At 42.8% G+C, this 22,628-nt stretch overlaps 1 protein-coding gene across 1 annotated transcript in view; it reads right to left on the bottom strand.

The window, feature by feature from the left end:
* MYO10 (myosin X) overlaps positions 1-22,628 on the bottom strand; it is a 167,585-nt gene that overhangs the window by 18,116 nt on the left and 126,841 nt on the right. Inside the window, exons 20-28 of the mRNA XM_056330987.1 lie at positions 14,604-14,728; positions 14,327-14,441; positions 11,303-11,409; positions 10,101-10,310; positions 9,758-9,797; positions 8,446-9,348; positions 7,058-7,181; positions 5,359-5,602; positions 2,988-3,083 (exon numbers count right to left, since the gene is read on the bottom strand). Coding sequence (XP_056186962.1) covers positions 2,988-3,083; positions 5,359-5,602; positions 7,058-7,181; positions 8,446-9,348; positions 9,758-9,797; positions 10,101-10,310; positions 11,303-11,409; positions 14,327-14,441; positions 14,604-14,728 — 1,964 coding nt within the window. The remainder of the gene's footprint in view (positions 1-2,987; positions 3,084-5,358; positions 5,603-7,057; positions 7,182-8,445; positions 9,349-9,757; positions 9,798-10,100; positions 10,311-11,302; positions 11,410-14,326; positions 14,442-14,603; positions 14,729-22,628) is intronic.

Below are 22,628 nucleotides of genomic sequence, written 5' to 3'. Positions count from 1 at the left end.
ACACTTCTGCAAAGGCTGCCCAAGCCCATCAAGCCCAAGAAGCACAACTGAGAGGGGAGAAAGAATAAACCCCCACGCGAATACCTCTACAGTTTTCGTTCCCTATGGAGCACTGGAAAACCCAGCTGCTGGAAGGGCCAGTGAAGCTGAAGCAGGGCCCAATCCCTGCGGCTCCGGCGGCCTTGCCTGTACCCACAGCAGGAAAGGTGCCAGGGAGGTCTCCAGCACTTCGGCCCCTAGTGCTGAGCAGCCGTTGCAGAAGGATTTCAACCACACCTCCTGCCTCTGGGCAATCTCTACCCTTCCGGCAGTTGGATACCATAAAGCTCAACTGCCCCAAGCAATCCCACTGAAATCTGAGGGCAGAGCCTGGCCTGTTCGGCAGGTTCCTGAATGCCAGTTCTTTGAGATAGGAATTTGCCATTCTAAGGAGAACCACCTGCGGCCAAGTTTTCAAAGGGCTCGAAAGCCCAGCCTCTCAAACGGCCTCCTCGCTTTTCTGCAGTCTCCTCCACCACCACCAGGCTGAAGAAACAAATGCAAAACTACTGGATTTAAATATAAAGCTATCTTTAATGCAATTACTTATATGCCCAGGACACTGGTTTGATGTCTCCTGACCTCCAGCATCCAGAAGCCAACTGCTGCCCAGAATGCAGCAACCTGGAAACCCAACTGCCAGCAACAGCTTGAGAAAATCTGTGCAGCCTGTCAAACAGTACCATCACCGCCGTATCCTAAATCCTTTCTAACAGCTTATGCTTTCATTGCAAACAAGGCAAGGCATGAAGAAAAACAGATTTAAGAGTGCCTGACAATAAAGAAGATGAGAACATACTTGGTTCTCATTCTTTTGTTAAGACTCAGAGATACCCATGGAGGGGTTCTGTGTAATGCTTACGCTGCTGGACGTAAGACAAGGTCACTGAAAACCCCTCAGAACAAGGGGGGGGTCATCTAGAGAGAAGGAACCTTCAGCTGAAGAAAACTAAAACTCATTTGCCAAAAGATTCTCAAAAATTAAATTCAGCTTTCCTTTTCGGGCTCAGAAATTGTAAATGTATTTAAATGTCAATCTTCTATTTAAAAATGAAAAAAGACTTCACAGCACTGTATGCACAATTAGTAATAATTTATTATTAGATTTTAAAGGACAATTCTGAGTTTTCATTTCATGCAATCTTTGTGTGAACAATGAAAAAGAAATTAACCACGGCACTTTGCAAAAGACAAAGGCAGATTTTACTCTCCTTTTGCCTTCTTCCATGTCGGGACCTCCTTTGTCTTTCAGCTGAGTCCCAGAACCCAGGAAGAGGGAAAAAAGACAGACGAGGGGTTTGAAAGGAATAAACCCTCCGCAACGGCTGCCCACTGAAGCATTTCTTCTTTCCTCAAATACAGTTCTGTGACCAAAACAGTAATTCCTCTTTTTCTCACCACCACCCCCCCCTTTTTTTTTTTTTTTTTTTTTTTGGGGGGGGGGGCGGCAGAAGCTGTCGGGTTTCTCTTCTTTTTTCCCTTCATTTGAATAAAAAGCAACCTCAGATCATGATCTAGCCCGTATACAAAATATTTTTTTCAATACCAGATCCACAACCAACACAGCCCAGTAATTCTGCACTTCATTTTTAGCGATGCCAAACTTTACCGAGGCTTTGACTTAAGCCTATCTGCAAATCCTTACACATCTCCCTCATTAAAGTCTGCCGGGGTGACTGAGAAAAAACCCCATGAAATACACTGGTAGAAAGTAATTTAATCTGGATGGTATGTTACGTGTACTATACACAACAATAGCATATAGTGTCTCCTCCTCAACGCTGAAGACAAAAACCGAGAGAGATGCATGACAACAGACAAGTCTTTATGCTGACAATTTCTTATTGTCCGCAGGGCATGTATGCAAATCTAACAGAAGGGACTTTAGCTAAGCCTTCATTTTAAAATATAGTCACATCACACAAGAATCTTAACAGTAACTGCTGGAAAGCGCGTAACTTGTTTCAAGGGTAATTTTAAGGATGCTTAAAAAATGAAGAATGATTCTGCGTTGTAAGCATTGCTAAATTTATACTCAGTGTCCTGTGATATAGGAGGGTATTATACCTTTAAAAAGAACAGAATACGAAGCAACTTTCAAGGCTTCAGAGCAAAGTAGCTCAAGTGGTGTTGACACAGGCATCCTGTATTCTGGCCTTGGGGCAGCAAGACAGTGGGTAATAAGCTTTGATTACTAAGTTCACTTTATTTAAATGCTTGATTTTTATGGGCAAGCATATTATTATCTCGCATGAACTGCAGTGTGGGGATTTTTTTTTATTTTATTTTTTTTAAAAGATGCACTACAACTGATCTGACAAGTCAGGCTTGCTCCTCACCTACCAGCCTCCCCATACAGCTTGACAGGGATAATTTAGCAACAAAAGCAAGACCCTTTTTAAATCAGCAGAAAAGAAAACACTCGCTTGCATGCTCTTCTTATTCATGAACATGCTTTCACCCTAAAATCCAACTTTTATCTGAAAAAAAATTTACAACTTTTATCTGAAAAAAATTCAGGCTGTGCTTAGGCACACAGATTCCAACCGTGAAGAACAGTACTTTATTTCAGACAGATTACAGGGTCTTAAATATTGATTTAATCTATGCAGCTAAACACAGCAGGGTAATGAACAAGACAAGCATCAATGGCTGATCACTGCCACTCTACAGACATACTGTATTTCATAAAGTTGCTAGTAATAAAAGGGTAACAGCCACATTCTAGGCAAATTTTCATTGGCAGTCTTGAGTCTTGCCAGTAATGCTCTGCCTCAAAATTTTCTTCTCAGAAGTCTTTTCAAAAAAGTATTAACATACAACATGTTTAGCACAGCTTGAATATTTTCTGACAGCGAGCAAACAAATTAATGAGAAGCACAAGTCAGAACGGCATAGAGGTTACAAAAAAAAAGGAAAAGGAAAAAAAGGCGTGATGATTTTCATACCTTGCATCCTCAGGAGACTCAGCAATTAAGTGGTAGGTCCTATCACCCATTATTAGATCAATACCATTTTCTTTGCCTGTATTATCAACGATCTCTCTGAAAAGAAGGAAACACCAAGACTGAGCATTAGAGACTGTCAACATTTGGAAAATTCTGTAATGTTGAGCGGCTCACAACAGCAGTCAACCTTAATCACGTTCATTTGCAAGACTCAGAAGATTTATCAGACAGTGATTTATCAGACAGTATTAATTCACCAAACTTGTGTTTCCTGCCTATACAGTACAAATATTCAAACAAGTATGAATATCACTATACCAAGTTGACTGTTCTGTTATTGTTTTAACAAGAACTAAAGAAGCAGCACTATCAAACCTCAAGAGAGGCAAAGATAACAGAGTTGAGAAATGGATATACCTCTGAACTGGCTGCATACCCAAGTAATTTTTGGAGTGGTAAAAAGAAAGCTCTTGAAGATTAAAACCAAAAAGCAAACAAACCTGGATTAGTAATTCTGTGTGGTTGTGAGTCAGCATAGAGACAATTCCAACCATGACTTCCAGAAAAAGCTGAGCACTCATCTGCTGAAAAATTACATCTTTCCAATTTGTAGTTTGGATATCTAAGTATTGATGTATTAATCACGAACCACGAAGTACAAGATTTTTAAGGAGTAATTTGAGTATTCCATCAGGTTTTCCTGAAGCTTAAGAAATCAACTAATTTCCTTTTTGCTGTTTAATATTTGTCTGAAGCTTATTATGTCCTTAACCAGCTATACTTCCTTATCAGCTATACTGTTTTCATAAATGTCTATCCTATAAGCAATATATGCAAGCTCTGCTTATCAGACTCATGACAACAATTTATCTGCTATTAAAACAAAAAGCTGTAATTCTGTACCGTTTCTTTAATTTGGTTTCCTTCCCTCCCAATAACAATGTCCCACACAATACCTCCCTATTCTGTGTTTTAAGTTAATCAGCCTTTATTTAATTTAATTTGAACAGGGTCCCTAATAAGAACTGGTGAAATAGCTAAGTTGCACGATTTTAGGAATGCACACAGTGAGTTACCAAGAAAAGCTACTGCTTATTTCTCAAAAGACATACAGCTCTTTAAGTACAAGTACCCTTTCTTTTATCTATTTTATACATTTATACAGGAAAAGTAATTGATTGAACCTACAATTCAAGTTAGGTTCAACAACCTTTACCTGACAATTTTAAAGGTACGTTCAGCAAAGTACTTCTATAGGGCACAGTCAATGAAGAAATGTGGTGACAACAGAAAAAGAAGGTTTAAACGTATTAGAAAAATATGCTAAATACATGCTATGGTATGTAAGGCAGAGTCAAATTCCGTTTCAACAAAAAATTCGGGGTAGGAACTTCAGTCTCTGTTCAGAGATTTACTCGACAACCCACAGCCCACTGGTTTTAGAAGAGCAAGTCAGGATGCTCACTTGAACTGTTTACTTTGTCCTGCTTGAAATCAGGCTCAAGCCAGGACTTCAGAAAAGAGAAGATTAATCTAAGCTTTCAATTTACTCTGTTAAATTAACAAAATAAAACGGATATTGTGGATTACAAGGAGGAGAGCGGAATCAAGTGCTACAGCCATTTCTATTTTTCTTTACCTTGGAAGAAAGCTTAGGTACACTTTTATACAGAAAATATAAATTTTACACTATCAATACTGGCACACTTTAATTTTTAATTTTGTTAGATAATCCATGAAGTTCACAAAGCACATTGATGGTTTAAAAGGAAAACCACCACCCCTCAGAGAACTTTTTTGATCCATGCTTCAGGAAGCACAGAATTTTAAGGGGTAAGGAACTTTAGTTAGCAAGACAGAAGTTATTAAGTCAGGTTTACTAATCCTATTTTTTTTAAATGAAGATAAACATTTTTAAGGCTTTTCTATCGCAATTATTTCAAACATAAAAAAACCCCTGTAAATGCACACAGAAGATACAGCTGTGACCCACGCTAACTTAAACATATTCAGGACCTATTAATTCCACCCTTTTCATTCAGGGTTTGCCTGCAGCTATGGACTTGGCAACATGCCCCAGATTGCCCTGGGAATCATTACAGACTAAGTAGGGCCTCTGGGAGAATGCATACATGGGTTCATTACAGCGGCAGTTTTCTGAAGTATTTGGCACTGGTTAGCTCTGGAGCACTCTGCAGACTTAAAGGAGAGCCAACTGAGGACAACACTTGCTTTCAGTAACTTCATCACACACATTCTCATGCTTGCATTCACACAGTTTGAAGGCAGGGCACTCAACATCTTCCCAGATTAAGCCCCAAGAAGTATTTAGGAGGAACTATGGCCAACATATAAAAAAACATAAACCTACTTGGCTGTTCGGACATCAATGGCACCCTTCAGCTTTTCTTCACTGTCATTTTCAAAGTACATCAACCTGGACTGTCTGAGAACAAACCATCGTTTCTTCCAGTTCCTTCTGGAAAGCGTAGATGATCCACCCCCCTTTTTGTGAAGCCAACCCTGCTTAAGTGCTTCCTGCTTGGAACGAAACCACAGAAAGGTCTCATCTTTCAGGACGCACCAGCGTCGCTTCCATGTGTTTATTAAGCCACCTGGCAAGAGAGACAGATGTGGGTTTAATGTAGTTAAGACAAATAATTACATTATAAATCAGAAGCTGTGACCAAACCAACGCTGGAAGATGCTGACCAACAATGCTGCAGTTAACCTGAGTCTCTGCTGTAAGCCACGAAACCAAAGATCTCATTTTTGCATATCCTTAAGGCCACCAATATCGTTGGCAATCTAACGACCCTTAAAGCGTAACAGATCTCTGTATTAAAAATACGTGTAACATATATATGTACTTATACCTAACACATATATAATAAAAAATAAATTATTAGAAAGTCTTGCTGCACATAAGAATCAACTTCAATGCTGTTTTCAGTTACATAGAAGAAGGTTAGCATTAAACTCTTTAACTCTCTCTAGCTTATTAGGAGGTAACAATGTTCAACACAAACCCACAAAACCTGAAAAAGCTACACTTTGAGTAGGAAACATACTCAGTCATACCGAAGTGTGGCTATACAGTAAACCACACATCTTGCACTGTAGTTACATCACAGTCAAAAAAAAATCTTAACCAAACCAATATACATACTCCTGTCATTCCACAAAAACTTACTGCTAATGATGTCAGAAAGTAAAAGGCATGCTAGTGATGACGACTGCATTATTTTTCACACAAAAATAGCTGTGTGCACATTCGTCACTGTTCCTACTCCAGGAAAATAGGTTATGCTAGAGTGATGGGTACCATATAAGGATTCATCTACATTGTAATTTACTACCAGTTATCGGAAGGTGAAGAAGATGATTGATCATCAACAGGCTGTTCAGGGAGATGATGGAATCACCATCCCTCACAGTGTTTAAAAAATGTGTAGGTGTGTCACTTAGGGACACGGTTAGTGATGGACTTGGCAGTGCTGGGTTAATGGTTGGACTTGATGATCTTAAAGGTCTTTTCCAACCTCAATGATCCTATGATTCTATGAAGATAAAGCCAAGAATCTTAACAAGAGAACTCCTGTGTAGTTTCTTTCAGAGTCTCTCACACCCTTTTGCTGCACATACCCTTCTCTGTGTCCGTCAGATCCAAAATCAAAGTTGACTGAGGTCAGTAAAACTGGCCTGCAATGTAGAATGCTGCCTATGCTACAAGGTTTTTGCAGCAGGAATCGGCTCTCCTCAAAATTTCAAAAATTTGACTTGGTGAGTTATTTTGCTATACTTATACTGGATACCCCATTGTTCACAAGCCAGCGGAGATGTAAAATGAAACAGAGGCAGCCCAAAACGCTGGTGTTCCTTTGCAGAGGGGAAAAACACTGCTGGGTGTAAGCCAGTGCAAGTAACGTAATTTGAGCTGCTCTCAATTACTTTTCCATCACCTTTTGAAAAATAAGAAAATAGCTTAACTCTACAGGAACCGGAGTGCGAGGTATAACATACATTTCTGGCTATTTTGTATATTTAGCGGATTCGGATTCACCCAGTACCTTTCATGTAGAGAAAGCTGTGAAAGTAGGGCAGGCTGACACAGCTATAGACTGAATCCCTCCGGTAGGAAAGCTCATCATCTGTATCAAACCTGGAGTCAAAATCTTCTTCGCTGTCTTCAAACTACAGAATAAAGGAAATAAAAGTGAAATGATCTCTCAGGAAATAGTTTATATAAACTTGATTTACAGGTCTTTAGCTAAATCATTTTATGATGTATCGGAAGGTGATTCCTCGTCGTTTTTCATCCAGCTAACTAAGGAAGGAGGACATCGCAGTAAGTTGCAGCTTGAACCGTTTGATTACACACTGGCCCTTATGCCACGTAACACATGAAAACAGATTTGTAGCTGCTCAGGAAAGTTAGCCCTTTGCGAGAGCATGGCCAGGGCGTGCTGCCTCGCACCACATCCCTCCACCACGGAAGTGCTGTGGGTAACAGTTTAGAAAAGTCTTGAAAAAGAAACATATTCCACAAGCTGCGGTAATAGCTTTCCTCTACCCTCACCCCGAATAACCGGAATATCTGTTCTGTATGTGACACACTTCCAGCACCGTGCAACGGGAAGGCGTCCTCAACAGACAGCTAAAAGCGTTTTCCTCTTAGGTAAGTACGGTCAACTTATCCTTATGGTCATGAAGGCTCTTTGACTGTTTTTCACTGCCTCAACTGTAATAGATACTTTAGTGTTCACATTTTCCTTCTAAATAAATCAGTGTTATTGAAATACTTTTTCACCTTCCCAATCAGACGCTCTCACAGAAGTATTCTGTGAGTGGTAGAGGAAATTATAATGCTCAAAAAATATTCATAGGAGTAAAGCCCACAGTACACTCAGTAAAAATTACTGAAAAAATGCTCCTGAGTGCCTGCCTCAATAATTTTAACATTTGCCATCAAGCGAAATCTACTCTCCAAGTAATCTCGAAATACACATGGGCATTTCAGGGACTTCTGCAAGCAGCTTATTCCTCCATACGGCTGCAACTTGCATGCATAACTGAATCTGTTCATTCTGAAATCAATTCCCCACCACGCTACCTGATATCCTGACTCCAAACAGACAGACACAGAGGAGAATTTTGCTTATGAATTGCATCCAAGGCCATGCAATGAGCTCCTCACCAAGTAACGTGCACTTCTGCATTAAAACAGAGGCATGTCCTTGCGTAAGCCTAGGACTGCAAGCAGCATCCGAGCTGCCTCGAACTGTAACGCCCTCACCCCGGCGGCAGCTGGACAGCAAAGGGTAACCGTGCCCATATGCATTCTGAGCAAGTCAAACTACACAGCGCAGACATTTGTTAAGAACAGAAACTGCGGGGTAAAAAGAATAACCGGAAAGCACGCATCAACTGAATCGATAATAAAACCAACGATACTTACAGAAGACTGAGCTCCTTCGGAGCTAAATCGGTATGCTCCAGAGCTGTTGTACGTCCCCACTGAGCATCGGTAGTCTGGTGACCACTGGCTACTGTGTGAATTGGAAAAGGTAACGCTGCTACCAGAAGTAATAGCACCATCTTCATAATCATCTTGGTCGTAATCATAGTCTCCATCAGGAGAAATAGGTTCCGCAGAATTTGGAGGTCTACACGATACATTTTCTGGCATGCAGTATGTGGATTCACCACTTGAAGAGTTGTGGAGACTGACTGTGTCATGGGTAGGAGGTATAAGCATGGCGTTGCTAGCAGCAGGAATTGTTGGCACCACAGTATCATTCATATACGGATCCTCTTCTGAGGAATCATCGCTTGTCCTGATGCCACTGGTCCTTTGATCAGAATGGCCATGCTCACTTGGGTTGGGCGAATCCTTAAATGCATCATCATCAGCTTCAAAGCCCTCATCTACCTCCTCCTCAGGATATGGTTGGCTGAAGTTAAAATTGGGCTTTTCACTGCAGGCATTTCCAGTCTGTTCAGTCAGCTCAGCAGGATACCCGTTGCCCACAGAGAGGGACCTCTCAATGTTTCGGACGCATTCATCTATCTCATCAAAGTTCAGAGATTCCAGGAACTCCTGGGCTGCTCGACATGCTTCATCCTCGAGCCGCCGGAGTTCCTCGTCTCGAAGCTGCTGCAGCCTCTGTAACGATGCCTCTGTCAAGGATAGCTCCTGCTGCTTCTTCACGCGCTGCAGGTCTTCAATTTCTTTTTCCAGACGCAGGATTTCTTCCACCTGCCTGCTTTCTTTCTGCTTCTCCACCTCTTGCTTCAGCTCTGCCTCCTTCTGGGCTTTCTGAATGGCAGCCAGTTCCTGTTTCTTTCTCTCTTCTTCAGCCTGCATTCAAAATAAATCATAATAAAATAAAGCCCCTCAATGCAAGTTTCCTTTTCAAAATGTATTTATTTCTAAAGCACCATACTCCCACCACGCTGTTAATTTAAAAGGACCCTTATCCCAACACGAGAAAGAAAAAGAAAAATGAAAGCGTGATTACATTTGCTTACAGATACTGCAAAGCTCAAGTATGCGCAGAAAGTTCAGTCTTTACCAGAAACTAAATGAAGCATGAGGAGGTGAAAGAAATTTCCATGCAAACAACTGTATCAAGTTTCCTTTGGCTTTATCTGCCAGCTCCTGTAATAAGTTTAGTTTAAATGCCACAGATGCCTTTTATTTTTTTTAATGGTTGGGTTTAGATACTCAAATAAACAGGATGGCTGAAAGTCTTAAGAACATAATTTACCTGCTGGGCGAGACGCTCTGCTTCTTGCCTTTGTCTTTCCCTAAAAGTGAGGGAAGAAAAGAAGCTAGTAAATCACGCTCAGCACAAGCTCATCGCATACATTTGCTAAGGCAATAGCTCAACTTACAGACATCATCTGCCACATGGAAAAGACAGCCAAAAGTAAGGTCACCAAGGATATGTTTGTGAATACGAAACTACCATGATAGCTACATTCATCTTGCAGCAAAAGCAGCAAAGGTTTCCAAAATGACTGCATCAAGAATAGCCTGAAACAAAGGGTATTCAGACCAAAACCTAGTATTGTACAGACGGAGGAGTGAGGTAAGACAGCACACTGCACCTTTCTTCCTCCTCCCTTCTTCTTTCCTCCTCTTGTCTCCGCTTCTCCTCTCGTCGCTCCCTGTAAACATGTCGAGCAAGCTGGCCTCGCCACTGCTTCTGAAGGATTATGGCTGCTTTCTTCAGGCACAGGAACTTCTTCCTACCGCTGAACGCTCTGTAGTTCTTCTGTATCACAACCACACAGTAGAGAACCTTTCTATACCGCTTTCTGGGAAAAAAAGAAAACCGCAAATTTCTAAGGAAACAAGGAACTAATGAGCAGCTGCAAGAGGTCTCACCATGGTGACCTGCAATGAGTCCACGGCAGTAAAACAATTTATTACTTCCAGCTCTGTGATGGTTTCCCCATTCTTGTTCAAACTCTCCTCCCTTTGAGAAGAAAGGGATTCTCTCATTTCTATGACAGCACTGTCTGTGTCTTCATTAAGGAAATGCACATTACCCGTCTTACATGTTCTTATGACCCTGACAAGGAGATGCTAAAAGGACGTGCACGCATGCAGAGAAAGAATGTATGTAGATAGTCACCTCACATCTCTGAAAAGAAAGATCATGAAAAGCAGGATAGCTCTGTCATTAAAAAAGGAATGTAGTTTTTAAGTAACATACTGGTCAGAATATAACACCAGGACTAATATACATGAAGAGAAATTAACTCATATGCAAAAAAAGGTTCCTTAAACTGTCCTCAACTAATTGTAGAAAAAGCAGAGAAATAAACAGATGGGATGAGCAACTCCACCTAGTACATAATGTATGAAGCCAGGCAAACAAGTGAAGCATGAATCAGTTACCTAATGTGATGGTTCTTTAACAACCAAACTGAATAGTTTTATTTGCCTTCTCTTTTCTTGCCGTGACGAAGCAAAGATAAATCTGAATCTCAGCTGGTAACTTGGGGCAGCCTCACTAGGTGCCATTCAGCTAGAGTTCCTACCACGGATCCAATATTATGGATACTGGCTGACCTCCAAAATACCATGCTGTTCTGTTCATTATATTAAAAAAATTCAAACTCTATTTTGTTTTATTCATGGGTCTGGCAAAGATACCAGCTGATATTTTCAAAAGCCACTTACAGGATTTGCACACCTGGTCCCTAGGAAAAGTTAAGAATAGTGCCAGAAGGATTTAACTCCATGACACTGCATCCATTTGTTCCAAAGCTTGACTATTAATATTGCTCATCTAGTCACTTACCGGGCTGCATAACCCAAGATGTGCGCTCGGATAATCATTGCTGCCTTGGTGACTTCCACCTCTCGCTGTTTCTCCAACTTGTGTTCCAAGGACTCCCGGAGAAACACCTACACAAGAAAACCTCCAGCTTAACAACTGGCGGAGAACACCGTATCTAAAGGCCAGCCCGGGTGCTGCCGGTGCCAGTCCGAGCAGCACGCCTCAGCTTTGAACCCAGAGACAAACAGACCACTTCACATTGGGGCTGACCTGACCGTGTTGTCCTGCTGTTACACAGGGAGACAGCTGCTGGGGCCAGACATCCCACCGGAGCTGCCCACCTGCCTACAGCCTGCCCACACACCACCCCCCGCCTCTCATCCGAGCACTGACCCAGATGTTTGTCCGGACATGGCATTGACATATATTGAGCTAACCCAGCTTATTTTGCCTTAAATGAATGAAACCACTTCCCCAGCCAAGCAGAGGCGCGGAGGATGCAGCCGCCCTCTTCCGACTCCCTTGACGTCTGCTCCTTCCTGCACACCCACAAAGCGACCAGCGACCTGCTGCCAGCACTTTTTCCAGGTCTCCTCAATTTTTCTTTTCTGCAGGCTAAGTCTGCTGGTATCAGCTACAGGAGGCGACAGCCTGGCACGCTGCTGCCTAAGACAGGAGCAGCTGGAAATACCCGGCTCAGTAACACCTTGATTATCCGGGATGCGAGCCGGGCTGCACACCGCAACGTGGCAGTGAGGAAAGTGCACGGGCAGGGTGGGCTCTGCTAAGGGAGCGGGGCTTGAAGACATCTAAAAGCAGGAATGCCTCCTTGAAGAGTTTTGGGTTTTTAGTTGCTGGGGTGGGGGGAGGGGAAAAAAAAAATAATGGACTTTTGGGGGTGTTCAAGTAGAAAAAAGGTAGTTTTCCCTTTTCGTGTTTAAGGTGGTGGTGGAAAAAGGCTACCATCATCAAAGCCAAAGCAGCAGCTCTCCCGAGGAGAGGCACAGTTTTGAGTTTTGAATGTAGCTAGGAAGGGACTACATTTTACCACAACTTACCCAAAAGTAAGGAACATAGGGAGTCCCACAGAAAGTCTCAAAGTTCCAGTATCAGAGTTGCACTGGGCAGCTCCTTCTGTATAAAGGATTTGTATTTACTCATGGAAAAAGACTTTTCTGTCACTCAGTGGGCAACCTTTCTTTGCTCTACGCACATAGGCTTTAAAAACACAACAAAATTCTGCTTCAGAAAGGCACTCAGCTACCTCCTGAACAAAAACGGATGTTAAAGACGTGCCAAGCCCAGGCTAATGCCTTTTCCTGAGCGGGTGCACCGCAGTTTGAGATATAAAAGACAAGGAAAAAAAAAAAAAAAAATCACACTGAGGTTAAATCATTTCAGTGGTGTTATTACCCCTTTTAAATAAGACGGGCAGGACTGTGCCCCATCCCGTGTTCAGTCTGACACCAACGCCCCCTTGCTCTCTTCTACAACAAGCTGTTTATGAAGACTCTTAAAAACGCACCAGCAGCTCCCGGGGGAGCTGAGCCCAGCCCCCAGTGAGGGAAGTTACCACAGAGCCCTGGCTCCTGGCGACGTCTTGATGAGCAGCTGGTTAAAGCAGTTTCAGGTTCTGATAAATATATGTCCCAAAGATGCCAGAGCACTGTCTGGGGTCTGTGCATAAATACTGTTAATGTGCTATATCTGAAAGTATAATGGGAAGCACAGCCCAGCTCTGCGGCCAAACGTTATCGCTATGTTACTTGTAAGCCATGGTCTACGCAAACGGGATGAAAGATGACCTCAGCTGCCATCAGAACATTTCAGATTGTATCCTCACAATAACTGTAAAATGATTAAATCAACTTCCCCAATAGCATCTCTGAGGCTCCTGAAGCTTACAGAGGAATGGAGGAAACCCTTCAAAACTATGCAGTTGTGGGGAGAAGAGGATGAGGAGAAATGGGTGTTTCACACAGAAATCAATCAGATTTTACAAAGTATTTTTGCTATTTCATGGTAATAATAATATGATAGTAATTTTTTTCAGAATGGCAACAATTGACAGGAAAACCGCAAGTGTACACATAATTCATCAAACTTTACTTCTGGATCTGTTTTTCATTCTCTCTCCACTACAGAAGCCCTGGGAGGACTAACCGGAGTTACCCAGAGAAAAAAAAGAAGAGAAAGCCATCTGCAGAGGCTGGGGGGGATGATCCTTGATGGTGCTGGCCTGATGTTTGCAATCCACTCTCCAGTCTTTGCACCAGGTGTTTTTATTATTTAGGAAACCTCAGATCCTGCAGGGGAATCTTCTCCTGAGCACACAATGCCTTGACATCATTTGTTAAGCCCAAGAGCACAAATTCACAAGGAGAGAAGCTCTGCACACAGCTGTTGTCCAAAATCAAATTTGCAAAAGAAGCATGCAAAACCACCTGGATTGTTTTATTTTTCAAATTAAAATTCCATTATTTTAATTACAATAATTTAAATTTTTTTTGGAAGAAAAAGAAGTTGTGGGCAAAGTTTAGGTTGTCTGTTAGGACACATATCAAGGGTTAACTCTGCCACATGAACACCGGCTAGAATTCCTCTCCCCGATTTCAGCCCCTGAGCGGGTATCATGCAGCTGGGTTTACTAGCGTGAGTGGAGCTCCCTAAAGAACAAAGTGCTACCTCACATGCTCGAGACTTCTAAAAATGACAAAATCCAGCTACCGCTTTTTCAGTTCTGATCCTTACCAGCACTATCACTTACGGGCAGTGGCAGAAAATCCAAGTGGACTCTTTCTCCATGAGTGAAATCACCAGCCAGTGTCTAGTCTAAGTGCCTCAGACAGCAAATTTCTCAGCCCAATCATTAATTGTTGCTATAAGGTTTTCAAGAGCACCAATAGGCATGCACAGCTTCTTTTAAGGCCAGAAGTAATCACCGTTACAACTACATTTCTGCAGCTGTGGAGTCTAAATCTAAAGCTGTCCCCTCATCTTTGTATAAGCACCAGCCCCACAAAAAGCACAGTCAGATTATTTTACCTTATTTTTTCCAAGCTGCCATTCAGTGCTTGTGTTGTCATACAGACGAAGCAGGACGGCACATTTCTCATTTAAATCTTCAGGCAGCGTTAAGTTTCTCATGAGGACTTTATACCTGGCAACCAAAAAGTATTTATTACTTTATTGAAGAGACACATTCTGGTTTTGTCGTATGATTTTTTTTGTTGTTGTTATTAGATTTTCACTTTATTCCTCAACATGGGAACACGGATTTGGTACCTGTGATTCATCTGAATGCACAAGTCAGTGTGTTTACCTTTTATAAAAGTCTTGAAAGGGCCTCCTGACTGGGAAACCAGCCCTCCGAATCCTGACCGTCTCCAACATCCCAGAATAGCGCAGCTGGTTAAGCACCACTGTCTGATCAAACTGGTCTGGCATCTAAAACGTGCAGGTGCAAAACAAGGATTTTAATAGCAACAGTTAGAGATGTCAGGGGAAATATACAAAGGGCAAATTATATGAATCTGAAATGCACAAAGGCTAAAAACTGGCTACACAATGCCTCAAAGGCCATTAGCAGTTCTGAGCATATAAAAATGTATCTACAGGATGGATATAAAAAGGTAATTACACAACATCATTTCCATAGACACAACATTTACAGCCATGTAATCCAATCAGCACTCTCTCTCCATTGCTGTACAGGAAGAAATGACAGAAAGCAGAACAGGCAGCTAACAGGTCAACAGCTATACGCCCCACTAATGTTTTTCTCTAGCAATTCAATTTTCAGTCCCTGTAGGTGACCCCAAATGTTGAAGATACACAAATACAGTGGTTTCAGGAAAAAAAAAAAACAAAACAAAACCAGAAAGGCAGAAAAGATTTAATTTTTACTGTAGTGATGATGCATCTACTATGGACAGGGATGGAAGATTACCAGTGGTACCTCAAACCTGAAATAAGTGATATTTCAAAGAGTTTCTATTTGCTGCTGTTCTGAACAGCAGAAATATTTCCAGCTGTAAACAAAAATACTCTGCTTATCTGAAATAAGTTCCCGTTTAATTTGCATGCAGTTCTTTCAGCATCATTTTTCATTTAGAAAACACATAACCCTACAGATACGCAGTCATGAAAACCTGTGAATACTGATGAGTATGTTCCTGCCCTTCAGAGCTTTGGGAATCCTCTCATCCCATCTCAGAATCCCCTGACTCACCTGTGCTTTCACCACACTTCGAGGCAAACCAGCCACAGCCATGCAAAGCTACTCAGGATAGTGCTAATTGCTGCCTTGCAAAATGCTGCCAACCCCGATACCGAAACACCACCACATGTAAACACACCATTTAATTCATCAGCCTAAACGTCCACTTTAAGCCACCAGCTGACTCTCCTGCACAGTCATTTGCAGGGCTGGAGAGAACAGTGCTTAGTATTTTGCAAGAAGTTCAGAAGATGGGATCTCACAGATACAGTTGATGGTTTATATAAGATCTGAAGATCTTCAGCTGATAGAAATGACAGCAAGATCAAGCCCTGAGCAACTACATCAGAGAACTCCCTTGGTATTTATTAACTGGCTTTAATCATGCCTCTTGTCCGACTTAGCACATAAATGACTCCCCCAAATTTTAACTTATCAAAAATACTTTCAGGAAAGCACAGGCTCAAAACTTCATTTAAAATAGCCAGTTTAAATTCTTCCATCAGCACCTTTATCTATAAAACACAGCACTGTGTGCTAGTGGTGATACCTCAGAGCTATAAATTAGGTAGCTTCAAAAATACCGATAGATTAGCTTCTACCTCCCCCTCCTTTAAAACAAAACGTCTACATCAAAATGTTGCTATTCTTCCTTTCATTAATTTCTCTTCTGGAGCAGAGGTGAGAGGCTCCTCCGTAGATGCAGCAGCCCTTCTGCACCCAACTGCTGTGGAGCCGCACGGGCAGACGTCTCCTCAGCACCCACTGTTCCCTCAACAGCAAAAGCCTTTCCAACCCCCTCCTTTAGGACAGAGGCTAAAACTCATATGGAAAACCACCACATCATGGCCCTTCCTCCACAGGCAGTAGCACTGAACAAAAATGAAAAAAAAATTTGCGTTTTAAACAGTGTCTGGTCACCCTGGTGAGCCCTGTCCGGGCTGGGGTAGGTAGCACTGTGTGTGGGCAGGACCTGATCCCAGTGGGGGCTGCGGAGAAAATCTGCCACCACCAGCAGATGCTTCTGCCTTCCCTTTGAGACGGGTGCTCTGTGTCCCAGGGAGACCCAGGAACTACACCAGCTCGGCACCACTCTGGCTGTGGTTACATTAATGGCCCTGTTACAAATGTGATTTAACATTTTATTTCCATACCCACACGTATAAAAAATTAACGTTCCGGAGGGGAAAAACGCCTCTGCAAATGATGCAAACAGGCTCCTCTTTCTCAACAGTGTGTTTCATTTGGATTTTGCCACCGCCAGTAAAATACACCACCAGCAAAATCTTTGGTGTTTCTGCGACCACACAGTACAAACGCTTACAATCGAGGTATCGATGCTGTCACGACTGGTGTTGCCACCAGTGCCTTCCCAAGGCGCCCGCCCCGCGGCAGGCAGGTGTTAGGGAGCTAGCCCTGCAAAGCCACCCTTTGAACGTCGGCCCACACGCCTGCCTGCCTGCCTGCTTCGGGGCAGGCGGCTGGGGATGCCCTACAGCAAAGGGAGGGAATGAACACAGATGCACACACAAATCCCGAGGAAAAACATACTCACTTTTCGACTCATGTAACCCAAGGCTGATGTGTGCCACAAGCGGACGCAAGTCAATGTATCTTCTTTCTTTGCCACTACACCTGCGTTCAGTCCTTTTACCCCACCCATTCACCACTCAGAAGGTGATGCTCTTTACAAGACTTGCACACAAAACTATTTTTGGTGTGTTCAGGTGGGGAGGCAAACGCATGGAGGGGAACGGGGACACAGCAAAGCAGGCAAAATTTTGGTGATGTGACAGGTGACTCTCACCAGGCAGCCTCTCCCTCTGCAAGGGAGCACCTTCTGCTTTGAGAGCCAGCTGGCTGCTGCACCACCTCACCTTTTCATTGCCACCCTCAGTCACTTAAAAAGTGGGAAGTCAGCCACACAGCTGGCTTGAAAGCTCATGTTACTTTTAAAAGAACCCACTTTCTCTTTTTATCCCTGATTTGAGTCGCAGAGGAAGCAACAACGTTTTCCTGACCTTTTTCCTGCAACTACAGAAGTTAGAAACAGCCCTGCTCTGGGGTGGGGAGGATGGACTGTCACACAGTCACCTACTTCAGATACCTACATTTTTAAAGAAAAGCATGAAACGCTGCAAGAGTTGTTAACACAGTATCAAAGCAGGGTAACATAAAGACCATCGCAATTTTAATTACATAAGCCTGCTCCTTCACTTTACATTACTGGTTATTTTTAATTACTCACAGACACATGAGGCTATTAAATTGGAGGGTCAAATACTGTCCTGGTGTATCACTGGAATTACGTCTGCAACAAGTCTGGCTGCTTTGAGTAAACCGGGGGTAGTGGTAGAGATGGGCTGGACTCATCTCTTACACTTATCAACATGGAGTACGAGAAGATAGCTCCCGTCACCTGGGGGTCTTTGACTTGAGCCATCACAGCAACTCTTCACCCCTCAGCAAGGAGGAGAGCTGCAGCCAGCCAGAGAGGGAGCTGGAGCCCTAAAATGCATCCAGGGTTTCCTGCATCTAATGAAAAACCCAGAAGAGGTAACACATGCAGCATATCCACGTTACAACTTGGCGATACGCTGCACCTCGGGTAGTTCTGCTCTGTGGTTGAAGTGGATTTCAGCCTCAGTCGTATAAACATCTACAGGCAGGGACAACCTTAAGCATAACTTCCAGTTGGCAGGCCTCCTCATACATAAACAAATCGACTTTATGTGCATTTATTGAACCAGAGTGCAAGTCCTGTATATACCCCACTATTAAACGGCAGACACTTCTGAAATGGAGAATGATGACCACCTCCACTTGAACGATGCTCAGTGCAGCACGAAGGAGTTAAACTTGCAATAGTATAAAACCCCGTGCAATGGGTTACCTACGCAGATGATACTCAGCCTTTCGTCTTTATTGGTGCTCCTTTAGGCTTCCCGTGGTAAGCAAGCTAACTTTCAGATTTATACCGAAGCAACAGAGGACACGACTCATCTCTGGGGTCTGCTATATCTTCACCAGTGTTGCTGTAAAAACTGGACTTGTTTCACAAATGAACACTTGTGAAGCAATTGTATTCTGTAGGAAAACTTCAGATAGACAACAGACCCACAACTGATTTTAAAACAGTATGTCTTCCAAAGGAAAAACCTGCATTAATCGCTAAAAGTAAGGCTCCTGCGAAATAAGATCAAATTTATAAAAGAGAAGGCAACAGAAGTCAACTGATACCTTCCAAAATTGTCTGAGAGATGCAATCAACTCCAAAACAACTCAATTTTCAATAGATATTTCACTTTTACCAAGGAATGACAGCACTAAACCACTCCAACGTGCAAAATTGCCAAACAACGGCTACACTCACATGGGTCACAGCCACGTTATGGTGCTGAGCAACATCAATGTGAAATTCAGAGCTATAAGTCAGGTCTGGTTTACTTGATAAAGGTGGTTTTTGTGGTGTGCTCCTTCATAGCACAACTTGTAATTTACCACTTCCTGAATCCAAAACTCTTCCCTGAATTTGCGCCAGACAGCACCGACCAAGGCTTTCATGCAACATCGAGTCTCTGCTGGCAGAGACTGTGGCTCCTTAAGCTGCTAAATGCTTGCTCTATCTGTTGTGAGCCTCCTAAAGGGCAAAGCTTCTGCCTGCAATCCCAAGAAGCAGCCATTAGGACAGACATCTAACACCTACGCATAATTTTCATGATAAAATAGTTCCTTAGATTACAGTCTGACTAAGGCTCAAAAAACACCATCCCTTTTCCCTGGAGAGCATCCTTAGTGGAGACCCCAAGTATCCAAATAACACACGCACACAGCACAACATTTTTTTTGTTCTGCACATCATTTGCTCCGTTCAAACGCGGAGGATACCTGACTTCCCCCTGGGGAATTCCTTCTCCCCCTGAACTGCTGGCTGCCTCAGAAGAGTACAGGCACAATAATGACAGATTACAGCAGCCTCACAGATTTTATGTAGGCAGGAAGAACTTCACAGGGAGATTGAGGAAAAAAAAAAAAAGAAAGAAAATAACCCCAGTCCCTTGTCTCTAGATTTCTCTGTGAGAACTTGATAAGGACTATGCCAGCCTTGCTACTGTGTGTTAAAAGCGTTCCTTTTCCTGGTTTACAAGAGTGTTTTGTGGAAGACAGGTACAGAGCAAGAAAAGATGAAAAACAGGTTAAGAGAATGTGAAAAAGTATTCTTTTATTTAAAAGCCAGTAACTTTTCTCAATGTCTTAGTTTTGGGTTTTTGTTTGGGTTTTTTTTTTTTTTATATCTGCTTTTTTACTCCTAAAATGAAGTCTTGGCAATTTTACTTTGGAGAAAAACAGAAATTAAAAAGAAGTCAGTCTTCTCCTGCTTTACAGTGGGTTTTGAACTTGTTTTTACATCTAGACATGTACTGATACTTCTTCCGAAATAGGGGGGCTTACTAAGCCAGATCTTTCTGAAACAGACCCCAGTGTCTTCTGATCTCAAGTCACCAGCTCCACGATTCAAAACCAATGCCAGGCTTTCCTCCCAGATAAATCTGCAAAGCGTAAAACAAATTAACTTCTAACATATAATCTAGCTGAACTGATATGAATATTTCTGCATGCCCATTGTTTGGTTTTTTTAAACCACATTACGCTCAGCGATTCTTATCCATATGTACTGCTCGGCAACCTATACTCGTGCTGAGGATTCAAGACGGACAGTAACCTGAAAGAAATGAAACGCCTGCACCCACAATAAGAAAATGTGCTGGAAACCGAGGACGGGCAGGGCTAGGGCAACCCTCCTGTCAAATCCAGTGCCACGCTGGTCACCTTCCTACCTCCAACAAACCATTTCACCCCCTGCTTTTTCAGCCATCAGTTCTTCAGTCGCTTGCACCGTAAGCTTTGATGGGATGAGTTTATACAAGAGTTTCAACCTCAGAATTGCTGCACTTCCAGCACAAGGAGCACTAAAACCTGTGCGCATCCTGCCGAAGGACCTGGAACATAAGGTCCCACTGACCTAAGAGCACATTTATTCCAAGGAAGGAAACCACCACGGTCTTTTCCAGCACACAGCTAGCTCTAACTGGAAGAGGTTCAGGTCAAAACGGTTTTGGTGTTTTGGTTTGGTTTTTTTTTTTTTTTTTTTGATGCCTGCTTTGTTTTTGAAGACACTCCCTTACCGTCCCAGAGTATTTGTGTCCACAAATGTACACCCTAAGACTATAGAAGAATAAAACCAAAGAACATGCCACAGCTAAAAAGTTTATTTGGCATTTCTACTGTATGGCACTGCCAAGTCAAGGAAACCTGAAATAACAGCATTTTACACATCCAAAGTTCTCCTGGCCTTTATCCACACACCCACCACAAACCCCCACAAAAAGTCTTTAAAAATTATGAGCACTGCTGGTGGTAACTTGCTAGAGAAAGAGCATGGGTATATTGCAACACTTGTGCCTCAAAAAATTCTGCTGCAAAGTCCAGGCCAGATTTCACTGCAAACTCAGTAATGATATGCTGGCTCTTTTACACAGTCTCTACAGGTCTGAACGTGAAAGTACTGCATTTACCAACAGCAAGTGTTTGCACGATTATCTGATCTTCTCTTAAACTCCAACTACTGCGTATGACCTGCATCGCTCATCTTCCAGACCTAGGTATTTCAGATAAGAGACAGACTTCAGAATTAGCCACTCTCGTGCCACAGGTTAGAGTTGCCTGAGCTAAAAATAATACTGCACAGAAGGACCACTGTAATTTTAGAATTCTTCCACTGTACCAGAACAGTGAAAGGAGGAGACTCAATAAACTAATGTGAAAATGCTTTGGGATTTATATTCAGCCTGCCACCCAGCTTACTTTACAAGCAAGGGCATCACAAGGATATTTTAAAGACAGCAGCCCATTTAAAAGCTATGAAGCAGCACATTACCACACCGACCATTTGCACTAGTGTTCATAGATTTCAGCTTGGTCAAGACACTGCTGAGTTACATCCATCTACAAAGATGCTGTAGTCATACTTCAGGTCCCACTTGACTATGTATCGGAAAGGTAAGAGCTGGAACCAGCCTTGCTGTTGGAGAAAAGATGCTCAAATGATTCTGACTGGCTTGCTGCGATTTCATGCTCTCATCAACAATGATCAATGTACTCACAGTCCTGGAACTACTTAATCTACTTTTTATTAGTCATTCTCACCATACCCTTGCATTTCAGAGTAATTTTCTTTTTGTTTGGTTTGTATGGACTAAAAGCTATCCCTGAGTAAGCACACAACAGTCTCTTTATGAACCCTCCTTTCTCAAGGTATACGGAATTTCCTCTCAAGGAAGACAGAATTCGTCCGCCTCTGCCGTCATGTAAGCCCAGAGGAATGTTACCTCCTCAAAATGACACTGCTATTTCTTAGACATTGGTTATAACTTCATGGAATAGGAATGAACTGTTAAAGACACAGCCTTGAACATCATTTAAGTTTTGTAAGTGCACATTTAGAGTGTTCTCTGTGACTGCCTGACTTTTCAGCTGAAGCGCTTTAAAGCATTATTCAGGGAGGCCATTGAAATGCATAGCAAGTCTCACTGGCTGTTAGCTCCTGAACAGCAACCGAAGGACCATCCATGTGAGACAGACAATTAAGAGCATTTAGGAAAAGAGGGATTTAAGGTTTTGAAACCGATCTGGCAGGGTCTCGCGCACTAACAAGGTGGGAGCCGCAGCACGGACCCAGCTGGCACTTCTCATGGGCCCTCCTTCTCCACCGGTGAGTAATCTGTTGCCATCTCATCTGAGGTCATCCTCACTAAAGCCTCCCGTCCCTGCAGACTAAACCCCAGCCTGGCCTCATTTTCCCCAGCTGTGACAGGTCAGCAGGCTTCTCCTGAAGAAAATCAATCAGGCTGCCTGATAGCCACAGACGTACCATGAAGAAATGTGCTGTGAGGTACCAACTGCAGGGACAGCTGTCCCTCCTTACCAGCCCCATGTCAAGACAGCCCACACCGATGTCACCACTGTGCATCACAACGGCACAAAAACAACCGCACACACGCCTCGGTGTCTGCTGAGGCTGCACGCAGACCAGCTGCAGATGCTGAAACCCTCATCAGCAATGACCAA

The sequence above is a fragment of the Falco biarmicus genome, chromosome 3 (assembly GCF_023638135.1).
Source record: "Falco biarmicus isolate bFalBia1 chromosome 3, bFalBia1.pri, whole genome shotgun sequence".
In the NCBI taxonomy this organism is placed as follows: domain Eukaryota; kingdom Metazoa; phylum Chordata; class Aves; order Falconiformes; family Falconidae; genus Falco; species Falco biarmicus.
The sequence above is the reverse complement of the archived record's forward strand: the minus strand, read 5'-3'. Positions and strand labels throughout refer to the sequence as shown.